Below are 14,754 nucleotides of genomic sequence, written 5' to 3' on the forward strand. Positions count from 1 at the left end.
ACACAATAGCCGCCGATGCGTAAATGTCTCGGTGTCATCCCGCCGCGCAGAAAGCAGCAAGCCGGACGTAACCTTCCAATGACCCCTTCATGTTTGCCCCCGGTGATGAGATTGTCCAATACTCCTGGTCAGTGTGCTGATCCCCGTGAATCTACGACGAGATTAAACATGATTGTTGTGTGACGTCGCAACTAACGCTGCGAATGACGTCACAGACTGCCGTTCTCTCTTTTTTGTCATTGTGGAATTATTTGGCGTTATGTTATGTTATGACTTTGTAAACATATGGATGTAAGTATATGACATGTCCGTGTTGGAAACGTTGGTTCAACTAATTGTATGTAATAATTGTGTTTTAAAAAAAAACAACAACAACAAAGGAGGGGAGGGGAAGGCCATGCCATGCGCGGCTCTGGCCAATAGGAGCACAGGACATCACGAGGGGGTGGTGCTGTGTGTTTGAGCCGGATTTGACTCTATTTGTTATGAAGGATGTGATGAGCGGGGTCCAGATCGGGGCTGGCACCGAGTCGGCGAGAGCAAACGGGAGAGGAGCGACACTCAAGGTCCCACAAATTAGAGCTGCAATGATCTGATTGGCCTACGGAAAGCGGCAGCCGTAAGGACACTCAAACCAGTACCGATGTTCTTCCAAAAGCTGTGCGCTGTGGATTCTTTTTTGACGCCATCTCGCTGAAACACGTGGACGTCGTTTCAGATATTTAATTTGGAAATTAAAACACGCTCCGCCGAAGAGAGGTGATCGTGGAGGGAGAAGGATGATGATCATGATTGTTGCAGGGTGGACTGCTTGAGGTAAGTGCGCCGCCCCGGGAGAGGACGATCCCAATACAGTACTGAACACACTTGATGCCACTCACAAAATGCCGTGTCTATGTTATAACATGCATTTTTAACGTACAGTGATCTCTGCAGTTGCCCGGAACATATCTGACATGTAGCAATGAATTAAATATTGACAGGAATGGAAACTCCATGCATGTTGAGTGACAGAAATCTAATTTCAAAACAATACAATGGACGTTTAATCTCCTTTACAGTGAATGCCATTCATTAGATTTCACAAATGCAGTTACAATGGAAATCATTGTGTTATTTTGCATGAGCGCCTTGTAAGTGTCCCGAACTCATAACGTAGAGATTTAAACTGGAATTCTAATCAAGGCGCGTGAAAACATCTGTAGGTTTCATCGCATTTTGAAGTCAGTGTCGGCGATTGGATTTGACTTTGTATTGGATGAATATGCATTGCATGGAATCAGAAATCACAAGCACTATGCGTGTGCAATTAGTCTGTTTATATTTTACAATTGATCTTTGTATGACTCCAAAGACACTGCAAAAATACGTTAAAAAATCTAGACTTTAATAGTAAATTCATGTTGGATTGATCGTGTGTGTGTGTTTGTGCGCGCGCGCGCGCGCGTGTAGGTGGAAATGGCAAACGGAGGTGACCAGTTCGGCCTCGCTGAGCGTCCAGACTCAAACGGCACGGATTCTCCCAAGGAGACTAAACAAGACAATCTCAGCGGTTACAGTGTAAAATCACCTGCTTCACCACAGACAAATTCCACTCAGCTGGTGTGTGTAGAACCTTTGGATTATTTACCATGCATTTGCCGTACTCACATGGCTGCTGTTTGGCCTATTATCAGTAAATTTACAAGATGATGATGCAATTAATAAACCTAACTGGCGTTTTGTGTGTGTGTTTTGCCGCAGGGTATGGAGGGAATAAAAGTGTTTCTCCATGACAGGGAGCTTTGGACGAGATTTGATGAAGTAGGAACTGAAATGATCATCACCAAGGCTGGAAGGTAAGGAGGAAATTAATGTAATATGAACATTTTTTAATACCATATTTTTAAATGCATTTCAGCAAAACAACGCGTGAACGTGTTTTATGACACTGAAAAGATCCACATTTAATTGAGCAAACATTCTTCATGTTTGTTTTTTTACCTTGTTTTCAATAGGCGGATGTTCCCCAGTTATAAAGTGAAGGTCACAGGACTCAACCCCAAAACCAAATACATTCTCCTCATGGACATCGTGCCCGGGGATGACCACCGATATAAATTTGCAGACAACAAATGGTGGGTTTCATTTTTGTTTATTCTTTCGAACGCCTGTAGGAGACGTGAGCGTTCCATAAAATGTCATGATTTTATTCCGCAAATGCGCGGATGGCTTGATATTCGGATATCGCCGCCAATATTTAGAAAATATAGATTAAAGTTAAATTTCTCTCCATCGATGAGCCTTTATCGCATGCTTAAAAGCCAGGCCCTCTCTGGAGACCGGGCTGGCCTACTTCCAGTCTCTTCCCTCCGTCCACCCGCCGGTTAAATCAGTCTGCGGAGGGTTCACCGGGCGGACAGACGACACGGAACAGATTATAGTCTCCCATTCAGATGAGGGGGGAAATCCGATGAGTCCTACTGATGCATCACCGCTTGGCTCGCCACCTCTTAGGACCTCCGTTACCGCGCGCTAATATGCGATTGAGCGTGGGTATAATACAAAAACAAGAATGCATCCAGTAATTGTACAACGACCAAACCCAAATTCAATTCCGTACAAAAAAAATGCGGGGACAGACCTTATTATTTACTTTTGTTTAATTTTCTTTTAATGTGTCCGTTCCGTTTAAAGGTGAAACAACTTTCAAGACCGAGGAGGCATGTTGTTTCTCTTTTTTTCTGCAATGCAGCGCACGTGCGCCAAATGACATTCGTGCAATTCATTATCATTTGCACACGTGTACTTTTACAAACTAATTAAGGACAGGAAATAATATTTTACTCTGCTAAAATAAACGGACTCAGTCGCCAACAAAACCTGCAGGCAACGTTTGTGCCAAAAATGTGTCCATTTTGCATCATGTTGAACAGAGAAATTGAAAGTGTTAAAATTGTCAGATTGAGCCAAAGTCCTCATTTTATTTGAGCACATGTAAAATATTGGTGCCTGAGTCTAATGAACTAGTTTTGTGCCGTCAAGTACAGCGGTGCACGAATAGGTCAGACCTACCACTGTGACCCACTGGATATCAATGTCTGGCTATAGTGCAATAGTAGTCACATCAATATTTATCAAACTGTACGTGTGTAGGTCTGTAACGGGTAAGGCCGAACCAGCAATGCCAGGCAGACTCTACGTCCACCCGGACTCTCCCGCCACGGGGGCCCACTGGAGCCGCCAGCTGGTGTCTTTCCAGAAGCTCAAACTTACCAACAACCACTTGGACCCATTTGGACACGTGAGATTTGCTGCTGAATTGTATTTTTATAGAGTACAATAATACGCGAAGTTGATTTCAAACGGCAAAAGTGCTCTTATGGTACTCCAGTGGCGCAATCAATCATTGGCCCTGCATTGAGGATGTGTTTTTAATTTTGGAAGAATCATTGCATTGGTTTTAAAGCCGCAGTCGCTGTACTCACCTCGCTTTGTCGTGAATAGAAGTCAGCAGCCATCATAACAGAGCACAAATCAGCCAGGGGCCACATGAGTGCACACCGGTTCCCTTCCCGAGCGCCCCGCTGCAGCGCCAATTAGGCTACCAGCAGCACTAACAGCAGGTCAACGTGTATTGATGAAACAAACACAAAACATCACGTTTCCAGGCCCCTAAGTAATGATCCCAAAGACTTGTGAAGTCCATTAGTTGAGGCATGTCACCAGCGGACATGTCACTGCGATTAAATTGAGCCCCTCTGGATGAAGGCCCGCATGCATGGGGCCCAGTGCACGCGCACAAAAAGGCCAGCGATTCCGTCAAGAAAATCGTGTGTGGTTTTCATTGTATGAGGGGGGGCGACGGGGGCGGGGGGGTCAAGGTCAAATTGCTGTCCGGCTGCTCAGAATTGTGGGAAAACAAAGAGTGGTCGCACAATCTTTTGAATAACTTGTTGAAATGATTTCAATCTTAAGATGCATAAAATGTCAGCAATACATTTTAGTGTCATTCTGCATCACTGCAAACTACGACAATAAAGAAACTGTTAAATCCATTCCTCTCCCACAGTGTCAATCAAAATTACATCCTTAATCATCACCGATTTAATCATAAAAATGTCAAACAAAGGCCATCACCAAAAATATGTATGCAACATCAGCCCCCCATTTCAACAAACTGTACATAATCATCTCGGTAGAGATTATTTCTTACTCTTCTAGTCTTACTTCTACAACTCGGTGGTGGCTTCGGCCATCCATTATGGCATACGGCGGGGACAGAAAGAGACTGGAGCGACTGGTCAGGAGGGCCAGTTCTGTCCTGTGCTGCTCTCTGGACACTCTGGAGGAGGTGGGCAACAGGAGGATGCTAGCTAAGCTAAAAGCTATGATGTACAGTCCCTCCCACCCCCTCCAGCCAACCCTGACAGCACTGGGTAGCTCCTTCAGCCAGAGACTGTTACACCCGCGCTGCAAGGAGAGATACCGCCGCTCGGTCCTACCCACTGCTGTCAGGCTGATGAATAAACATGCGTGAAAACCTGTAACCATTGTAAATAGCACAGCCACCTTATGTATGCAAAAGATGCAATTTATATTTATATTGCATACTATACTGTGTACAGTTTTTTCTGAAACGTTTATATATTTTGTTCATGTAACACTTTTTTTTTCTATTCCACCCCCACCCTCAATTTTGCTGCTGTAGACTGCAAATTCCAACACATTTGCAGTCTACAAATAAAGTTATCTTATTTACCTCTCTGACAGTGTCAATCCACAGCTTTTGTTTTTCCTTGTAAAAGCAGAAGACGTGTAGCGGTGTGTCCTATTAAATTAATTAGACTGGTCAGATGTGCTTACACCAGCCACATTGCGGACCATTTGCCAAGTGGTACTCAAAATACCACCTGGGCAGACAAGAAATACAATGCCGCATGATACCCATAAATGTTCATGACAACTTTTTATTCCTAAAAATTAGATTTAATAATATTGTAAGATTCTGTTATGTTTTGCACAGTGTGCGCACTGTCTGCTTGAATATCATTGATTCATATTGATGAATTCTCCAAACCGCCTATTATCATATATAAACAATAAAAAAATGTGTAAAACTTTAAATTAAAAAGTACTGCACATGAATATGTATTAAAAATTGCACCTAAATAAATGTTTTTAAACAAACCGTTCTTCAACATTTCATGCAAATCTTTTTACCATGAAAGTTAAAGACAACTGAACCTTTTTGGTTAGTTGGTCAGCAATTCCTGAGTGGACCGCAAGAGGGAGTTTGGGTACCAACATTGGCAGCCCTGTCGCACTTTGAGAATAATTGTCAGGGCAACTACACGAGCTGTGTATCATATTCTGCCATGACAAAGACAATAATGCTCGGTTTTGATTTACACTGTTGGCAAGGTGTTCATTGAACAAGATGTTTATTGTTGTGGTCGTAGGTAGAAGCGGTGCAGGATGAAAATGAGAGCTGTGTCTATTCATTATATTTGGTAACCTCATTTTGTTCTGAGTGAGTCAACCTATACTAGCCCCAGCTATCATGATGATGCAAATCAATTTTCTCAATGAGTAAAACGTGCATTTTATACGCCAATGTTCACAGAGGGGATTCATAAAGCTTAAGTTAAAAGGAGTTGTAAATCTTGTTTTCCCTCACTTTGATCTAGTGCGCTGTGAATTCCTTTGTTCAAATTGATGTCATCTTCGAAATGTGTTAATAACCCGAACCCGGGCCATTTTGGCCAACTTCCATCTGCCGCTGATGGGAACTCAACTGGTGACGCAAACTCAACCTCACCCTCCCAATCTCCCCCGCTCTCTCCCCGCAGATAATACTAAACTCCATGCACAAATACCAGCCCCGCGTCCATATTGTCAAGGCAGACGAGAACAACGGCTTTGGCTCAAAGAACACGGCTTTCTGCACTCATGTCTTCTCTGAGACGGCCTTCATCGCTGTAACCTCCTACCAGAACCATAAGGTCAGTTTTACTACACGGGGACATCCTAAACGCTTGTCAAGATGAGAGCATCAGTGAAGAAAATAACGATGACTTTTTAATGTTAGTACTTTGTAGAGATGGTCCATTATAGATTTGTCATAGCTGAAAACACTAGAATGACCCCAGACGCCTTATGTGTGCATGTCAAATTAGTTCCACTTCAGCACACACACACACACAAAGCATTTGTCCTGGTATGGTCCCATGAGGACATCCGTTTGCGTAATACCCGAGCATCTTGTCCAAGCCTAAACCATTATGAGAGGGTTCCTAATCCCAAAATTTAAACTTCAATTCCAACCTGAAAAAAAAGTTTGGTACAAAGTTCTTCAGCCAAATGTTTCCAACTCTCCCACAGATCACAATTAGCCTCCAGCACACAAACATTTTCTCTTGTTTATGTTATTTCAGTGCAAAAAGTTATTTTGCATCATCATTGCTTCTGGTTTGGTGAAAAAAAAGATGTTTGTGTGTGCATGTGTGCGCACACGTGTGTGTGTGTCACGCTCTAATGACCTGCTTTTTTTTCCCCTTGATCTTGGCTCATGCATTTTACACTCAAAACACACATCGCTCAGGCTTGAAGCCCCCTGGGCTCATTTGGCCTTCGTGTGATCGCTACGATCGAGTCACATCTGATACCAAAAAATTCTAAAAGCGATACTTACCGGTACTCCTTTATCTAATTATTCCGCACACTACTGTTTGCACTTACTTATTTCTTCATTTCCCAACACGAGCGTCACGTGTCAAATTGTACAACATCTGCAGCAAAATGCGTTGCTCATTGAAAAATTATAATAAATGTGAAAAAAGATGAATAAACATGGACAACATCCTGTATTTATAAATGTGTATTTGGAGCAGATACTCCTATATATTGAACAATAATGTACTTTTTTTTAAACACACACACACACACACATATATATATATATATATATATATATATATATATATATATATATATATATATAAAGGTTGTGAAAATGAAAGCAGGTGACATGGTACTATGGAAAAACACTGCAACTATAATGTGCCATTTGCATTCAAGCAGTAGTAATTATTTTATTTGGGTTATTAAAAAAATCTGTGTGTTTATCATAAAATGCGTTTGACTTGATCTCTGCTGACGGTATAGTGGCTTTCTCTGCGTTCTCAGCTGCTAGACGTGAGCAGCTCGCCTGCGTTCTCACACTATCCGCCGCCAAACGCAGGCTTCCCCTCCATGAGAAAAGTTTGAAGAGCTCACATCAAAGCGCCGAACCTCTAAAAGCTTTGGCCTGAAAATGCTTAAACCTGGCGACTGTTTGGCTAAACAGTTTATTCAGTGTCAGCTGGCGAGAACACCGTCCTCTCCTTCAAGAACTTCAACGGCTGGGGAATGTTTGGCCGTGCGAAGCTTCAGCGGGACTGTTTTTAACATCTACGGGGCCCCTGTTAATAATAAACCGTTGACTTTCATTCGGTGGCGAGAAGGTTGAAAAGGGCCCGCTCGCGTCTATGTGCATGTATGGTCCTGTGGATGTGCTGCGCTTTAATGTCAGCGCTCGTCTATAAAAGAGATCCTTTGTTTTGTCCTCAGATTACTCAGTTAAAGATAGAGAACAATCCCTTTGCAAAGGGCTTCAGAGGGAGTGACGACAACGAGCTGCACCGCATGGCCAAACTGCAAGGGTGAGTACACTTAGTGTGTGTGTGTGTGTGTGCGTGCGCGCCAGCACCTGCATGTATGTGTCAATCACTCAAGTCAAATCACTGTATTCAAACTTGGCAGTGAATTGTCCTCCATGTTACCAAATTCTTCATCTTTTCTTCACGGCACTTGTTGAGAATGTTCCTTTCAGAATAAGAGTCACAAAAAGACACGGACAAACAAAACATGCACAGACTTTATTCTATGATGCTATCCGAACTGTCGTCCCGCGAGCTCATCTTACACCCTTAAAGAAACCTAAAAAAACCAACATCAAATAGAAAAAAAATAGATCATGCTGCTGAATGATGTGAAAAGGATGCAATTTACTATTTGTAGTCAAGCTCAGTTCCTCTGCCCACGAATCGCAGGGGTCCACTGTATGTAGAGCTACTGTATCCGCCTCCTCCGCTTTCTCCTCCTCCTTCTTCCCACTCTACTATGATGGTGTACATATGCTGTGAGAGTGCATGTGTTGGGTTGAGCCAAGTGGCAAAAAAAAAAAAGATGTGAGCCCGCTGTCACCTGAAGGATGAGCTTGACCCTACAGCTGGTGCGCAGAATACAGCATTAACAAGGCAGCACAACACAACACACGAGAGTGGAGCAGCGCCATACCAATGAGAGCGCACCCCTGCTCGCGAATCACTCTTGTCACCGCTCATCAACCGCTTGTGTGCTGAGCTGATCTCCACTATGGCCGCTGAACTCCACTTGTGTCTGCAGTTTGGAGAATGTCATTGGGCCAATGGGAGAGCCTGTTACTGGAAGGAACTTGGAGGGTGGGGGGTCAAGGGGGTGGTGGGGGGGGGGGGCTCCACTGTGCAGAGCATTGCGGTGCAGCGCTCCACTGCCCATCCCTTTGTGCTATTGTGCTGCTTTGGTTTGTGGAGATGAGCCGATATCCGAAGTGACACATGGCTGGATGTTTATTTTTAGAGCGGCAAATTATCTCACAGCGGCCCTTGCTGTTAGTGCGTGCATGTGTCTGCTTGTGCGTGTCACTATCGCAGCGCCAGTCAGCGAGATGTGGCCCGCTGTCCCCTACATACCACAGAGTTCACCGAGAGGGCTGTGTTTACAGAGGGAGATCAGAGCTGAAAGGATGGAGAGCGCTTAAGTAGACTTGAAAGAGAGAGACAGGGGATTGGGGAAGGGGGGGGGGGGGATGATAAGACCAGGCGAAAATACCTGAATTCAATGACAAACGTAACCGGATTCAAATGTGTCCTTTTGCTGGATTCTTTCTGATTCAGTAAGGACTACCCTGTGGTCCCACGCAGCACGGGCCGTCAGAGAGCGTGCTCCACCGAGAGTCCCTTCGGCGGGGAGGTCCGGGTCGTGCGAGGCTCACCCGAAGCGGCCACGTCGCCCTACAGCTGTGAGAACGGCCTGAACAGCAGCAGCAGCCCGCAGACGCTGCTGGGGACTCCGTCAGCTCACTACACCTTGTCTCATCCTCAACACGTCCAACAGACTCAACTTTACCATTGCACCAAGAGGAAAGGTACGAATGGCTAAATTGTTCATCGGGTCACGTCACCAGGGTCAAATCTTCGGGGTCATACGGCGACAAGTATTGCTGTTGGAGCCTTGACCTTTAACATACAGTGAATCGCTATTTATCACGGAGAGGGGAAGGGGGGGCGATTAATTTCCAGCTCTTCTGCAAATACCAAATATAATTTTTAAAATATTCATTTTTTAAAAAATAGCTTTACATCTCTCAAGCACTTCAAACACATTAAAACCTATTAAACATATTATTTCTTAGAATCTGTTCTCTCTCTCCTACTTGCTTCTCAAATAGCCAAAGCGTGCTGGCCAGAAGCTGTTTTTTTTTTTTTTTACTCATTCACTCCCAAAGACGTTTTTAAACGTCTTTTCAGACTTGGTCCAGAATTATTTGGCTGGTACTGAATGAGTTAAACTCAGAGTTGACGTTTACTGTAAAAATGACACATAAAAACAAAGGAGAATTAATGTTGTATTGAATATTTCAACAACCAAGGCTGTGAGTGTAATGCAAACGTGTAATGCAAAATGCCATAGACCTCGGATGCAATCATTTGAAACTTTCAGACAACCGCGAATTGAACACGCACAGAGCAGCAAAATTTACATTTACATTTACAAAAAGGGCATTATAGGTACATATATATGAAACGCTGCTCTGTGGGAGCAACAAACAATAAAACGACAAATCGTGGCACTATTTTACAGTGAAGGGTGTATAAGTGCATGTCTCGCTGTCTCTTCCAGTAGGTCTCAGTGCTGTCCATGTGGTGCAATGTGGTACTACAATGAAGTCGGGTCATGTTTGGACATTTGCGAATTTGCATGCTCGTGGAATTTTGGGGGGAACTTATTCTCAGTGGTTTGCAGAAGACTTGTCTGTTTATTGTTTTTGTGCTCAGACCAAAGCAAGAGTTATTATTTTCTTGATGTTGTTGTTCAGTTTAATTCATTCATTGATAGTAGTTTGAGATGTCTTGTTCTGGTGGCCTTGTCCTTGAATGCACCAAACTCACTTTGAAAAGTGAAATGATTGCTAAATTGCTTCTGTGCTGATGCAGCTTCTATTAAGGCTGTTGTTGTCCACGTTGTTGCAATTTGCCTGTACGTACTTCTTAACATGTATTATTGTCTGTAAATATGAAAAGTTGGCTTTAATGACCTAGTATTGTTTCTGTGAAATGCTCGTGCACATATTTGTTTGCTTTTGTGTGATCTCACAAATGTTTGTGGTAATGTCTAATTTAGGCCAGCATGCGAGCGAAATTTATTGATGAGTATCATATGGAGGTGGTTTGTTTGTGACAAATAATTTGACTATTATATACAGTTGCTTATGTACCCGTAACATGGGGGCTCATGATTGCGTTCATTCTTGATGCATGATGTTGATGCTTTGTGATCTTCTCCGTTTTAAGAGCTTTTCCCGCCGTTGTGGCATCGACATGTGATTACAAAATCCTCTTGGTGGGGGCGTCAATTATTAGCGGATTTTCATGGAGGTTCACCGTATACTGTAAAAACGAATGAAAAAAAAACGGTATTTATAATTCTGGGGCTTAGCGCGTCCATCGAATCATGGAAGGGTTCATCACTGTTGCATCGAAGCACAGCGTAATCCCTCTGAAATACATTCGGGGCAGAACTTGACTATCCCGATAAGGTTTTACAGGAAACATGTTGATTTGCTTATTCTAGCATTCATTTAAATATGCGGTACACTGTCTTTTTTGCTGCATTGCTTTTCAGAGCGAAAATTCAATTGTGGTTTTCCACCTCGCATCTTCTATAACTGACAGTCTGCATGGTTATTAGCCTTGCTCATAACCACCATCAAATGAAAGCCAATGTCATAGCAGTGTCACGACAATCTGCCTTTACAAAGATAACAATGCTCAATATGAATTCATTCTTTTTGGAGATATTATGTAGCACAGTTCATCACACCTCAATAAAGAATATTTCTTTTATGCCTCGCTGACACTGACAAACAAAACGGAGCGAAGTTAATAGTGGAGTTACCGTAATTAAAATCACTCGCAATGCAGAGCTAATTCCTCGTACAGAATACAAACATAACATTCTTGCCAGTTGCTGACACGGAGAATGGAATGAAAACAAAGAAAGCACCTTTTTTTTGGTCTGTTTTTGTGTTTGTCATAAAAATGTCAAGACAGTATATTCATAAGATTACCTGTAAATATCATACTCATTTCCTATTATACGTTTCTCGAAACGTGAGAGTAGTCATGTTTTTCTTGAACACGTTCATTCTTTAGTTCGACATTCCAAAATGTAAGCACAATGGGACCATACACAAGCCCTGAATATCTAAATAGTCCAAACATGGCAACGATTCATGGTGTTTAAATTCTCCAAGTAGACTTAGGATACTTGACATAAGCTCAGTGCCAGCTACAGTATAATGCCTGCAGTCCATTAAGATCATGGGACAAACATGAATTATGCACTCTTATTTTTTTGTGCCTCAGTAAATGTCAAGCCGCAAAACTAATGCAATTGTCTTTTATGTGCACTTTTGGTGCTCAGTTCGGCAATAAAACGGTTTTAAAGTAGCAGCAACTTTCTCTGCGCTGATTTAATGTCACAACATTTTCTCTGTGCAGTGGAGGAGAACTGCTCCCCTGGAAACTGCCAGCACCCTTTCAAGAGAGCCTTCCCCGCTAGCTCACGAAGCCCGGGCGACTCCTACTATCACGCCTCCCCCTTTGCGCCTCCCCCGGCGCCCGCCCTGTCCTGTACCCCCGGCTTATCTCTCACAGACGCCCACTACAGCGCCGACATGGGTCAGCGTCAGGCGTGCATGTTCGCGGGCTCGGAGAGCAGACTTGATGACCGCGGCGGTGCATCCTGGTCGTACCACTGCCCGCTGCCCTCCGCCATGACCCCCGTGGAGCCCTACCCGCCCTATAACCCGCATCCCCCTTACAGCTCGAGCCCGCAGGGCTCCCGCCTCAGCGCCGTAGCCCACCACAGCTCGCCGCCGCTGGGAGAACCCGTCACTCACGACCCTTACCAGAGGCAGAGCTCGGAAAACATTGCAAGCAGGCAGAACAGCCCCCACCTCCACAGAGAGTATCCTCGCTTCACCCCGAACTTGTCCCCCCCACTCTACCACACGTTAGAGACGCACACACACATCAGGTGTGGCGTCCCTGAATGGACCGCTGCCTCCTAAAGCACGTCATTGTTTGTGATTCTCCCAAAAGATGCAAAGTCACTAATCTGTCATTTTGTGCTGTGTGAGTTGGTCATATGTCCACCCACCCCGCCCCTGCCACACACACACACACACGCACACACACCTCGTCCCCCTCCCGTGTTGCTCTAAGCATTGCGTCATTAAAAACTGGGCTCGGAAGTCCACGTTCAAGAAAAGTCCGGGCGCTGAACAAAAACAGGACAAAGAACATCAAAGTTGTGTTTTATTGTCTTTCTGTAACCCAATGACTGATGTCAACCAAATGTTTGCACTGTGAGCCCCGTTGAAGACCAAAGCCTGAACAGTACAGGCTGCCCCCCCCCCCCCTCGTCCGCTGTGCGTCATCGTGAAGGATGTAAATTGTGACTCGTCAGACATTCATGGACCAAAATAATCTCACGGCAGAAGCCTGAGGGCGAGCATTTTTATTTAATTTTATTTTAAAATCTCTTCAGTGGAGCAAAGCGCAGCTCCACGCACGGTCCCCACGACACAGTGCTTGTGTGTGCGCGCGTCTGCGTAAAGGCCTTGTCAGCTCAGCTCAAGAGCGCTATGAGCTCATTTGCAATGAGACAAGCAGTAGTAGCCTCGGGCGTTGCACCACGTAGATAAACAGTTTGTTTCGTTGGAGCTACAGGCTGAGGAACCTGTGCACACTGTTCCCACCGCATTCTGTGTAAATGCACATCCAAGGATCACGCATCTGTCGTTGTTGTCCTCTCTGTCACCCTCCAGCTGACCAATCATCTCCAGGGGCCATCAAAGGAAATCTGGCTCCACCCTTGTCCTGAGCTGACCACTCCAACCCGAAACATAGTTGTTGGTGGTGTCTTTTTTTTTGGGGGGGGGGGGGGGGGGGGGGTTGGGGCAGTCGTTCTCCTGTTTTGAATAAGTCAGTCAAATATTGACCTTTGACTTGTGAGGGTCGTATACAGTGCTGTAAATGTGATATTTGATCCACTCAGGTAACTATACGTTTGGTAATCATCTGTTATTTGCCATTCCAATTAGTCCTCATTAGTCCCACATTTACTGTAGTTTTAGAGGGAACCCATTTCCTTGCACATCTGGATCGTGTTACTTCCTGCCTGTGCCGACTGTAAAATGACAATTGTGGCTCTGTGCAAAATTGAAGCTAAAGTTGAGATTTTCTTTTTTGTAGCAGTTTTGTTACATTTCCACCCAGGTTTTTATATGCAGTAACATGAGTGTATGCGTGTGAGACGATATGAAAGCTGAAAAGTTTTTTTTTGTTGAGTTTTCTAGTATTTATTACTCTTGATTTGACGTCATTCTTGTGAAACAAGACGCAGTTGTGCGGAGATTTCTTCCGACGTTGGGTTCACCCTCTATTTCCACGTGGTGAAAAATAGTGGTGGTACGTGTGTGTGTGTGTAGGGGGGGGGATGTTTAATTGGAATCAAATTTATATTCAAAAGTGAATAAAGTTTTTGAGAATTTTGATAACAGTGTGTTGCAGTTGTGTTCTGCCTGCGTTTGTAGCCTAGTATGCTATACAATCTTGAAATCAAAAATCTCAAAGGTCCACCCATCCATTTCTCTTTATCCTGCTTAACCTGTTTAAGGCTGCCGGTGAGCTACTGACGATCCGAGTGACTGCAGCCTGAACTGGTTGCCAGTCAATCACAGGCCACTTATAGAGAGGGACATCCTTCTAACATCCAAACTGTTACTGAGGGGGAAACTAAACCCACCCATGGGAAGAGACTTGCCTCCCAGACACATTGTCGTTAAAGGAAAAGTACACGCTTGATTGTCTATTTCAATGCCCAGTGCAAGTCTGGCAAGAAGCGTGGTGTAAATCTTCGCAGAGGTAGGCTAGACTAAGTTTTGGTATTTTCACACGACGCAAGACAGTGCTGTATATTTCAAAGCAGCGTTTTGTGATGTTGTGAGTGGGAACACAGCCGACTTGTCACCATTACCTTCAAATGCCAGGTGTGAGCGGCGTGCTGATGGTCCAAGAGATGGCGGAAAAAGACAAAGTACATTTTATAAGGACCTGCAGGCGGATGATATAATTATGGCTTGGGAGATCACAAACCTGTGAGGTGAGCACTTGGAAATCACCTTACGTCCCTTATCGCACGTGTCCGTGTGTGCAATAACAACACAACAGTCAAGCAAATGAAGGCGAAAGTGCCACGTCTACTGTTTTGTATGGAATTTACACAATGATAATGGCCAAAATGTTCTATCGTCAGTAGATTAGATTCGGGATAATCCTGCGAACATGGAAACACACGCATGACAGAGGTAATTAACATTCCACCAAGTTATTTATATTCAGCCCT

General features: G+C 44.1%; 1 protein-coding gene across 2 annotated transcripts; it reads left to right on the forward strand.

Moving 5' to 3' along the window:
• The first annotated feature begins 357 nt into the window (after window positions 1–357).
• On the forward strand, window positions 358–13,589 carry tbx5b (T-box transcription factor 5b). Of its 2 annotated transcripts, XM_052066909.1 has the most exons (10): window positions 358–619; window positions 719–816; window positions 1,453–1,602; window positions 1,744–1,838; window positions 1,998–2,117; window positions 3,136–3,283; window positions 5,832–5,984; window positions 7,591–7,682; window positions 8,958–9,208; window positions 11,844–13,589. In XM_052066909.1, exons 3-10 carry the CDS (start codon window positions 1,459–1,461, stop codon window positions 12,413–12,415), a joined length of 1,575 nt encoding a protein of 524 aa, XP_051922869.1. In that variant the 5' UTR covers window positions 358–619; window positions 719–816; window positions 1,453–1,458; the 3' UTR covers window positions 12,416–13,589. The 2 variants fall into 2 exon arrangements, with proteins under 2 accessions (XP_051922869.1, XP_051922871.1); XM_052066911.1 differs by lacking the exons at window positions 358–619; window positions 719–816 and having other exon boundaries at window positions 1,459–1,602; window positions 1,779–1,838.
• Window positions 13,590–14,754: the final 1,165 nt, after the last annotated feature.

The sequence above is a fragment of the Hippocampus zosterae genome, chromosome 6, assembly GCF_025434085.1.
Source record: "Hippocampus zosterae strain Florida chromosome 6, ASM2543408v3, whole genome shotgun sequence".
Lineage (NCBI taxonomy): Eukaryota > Metazoa > Chordata > Actinopteri > Syngnathiformes > Syngnathidae > Hippocampus > Hippocampus zosterae.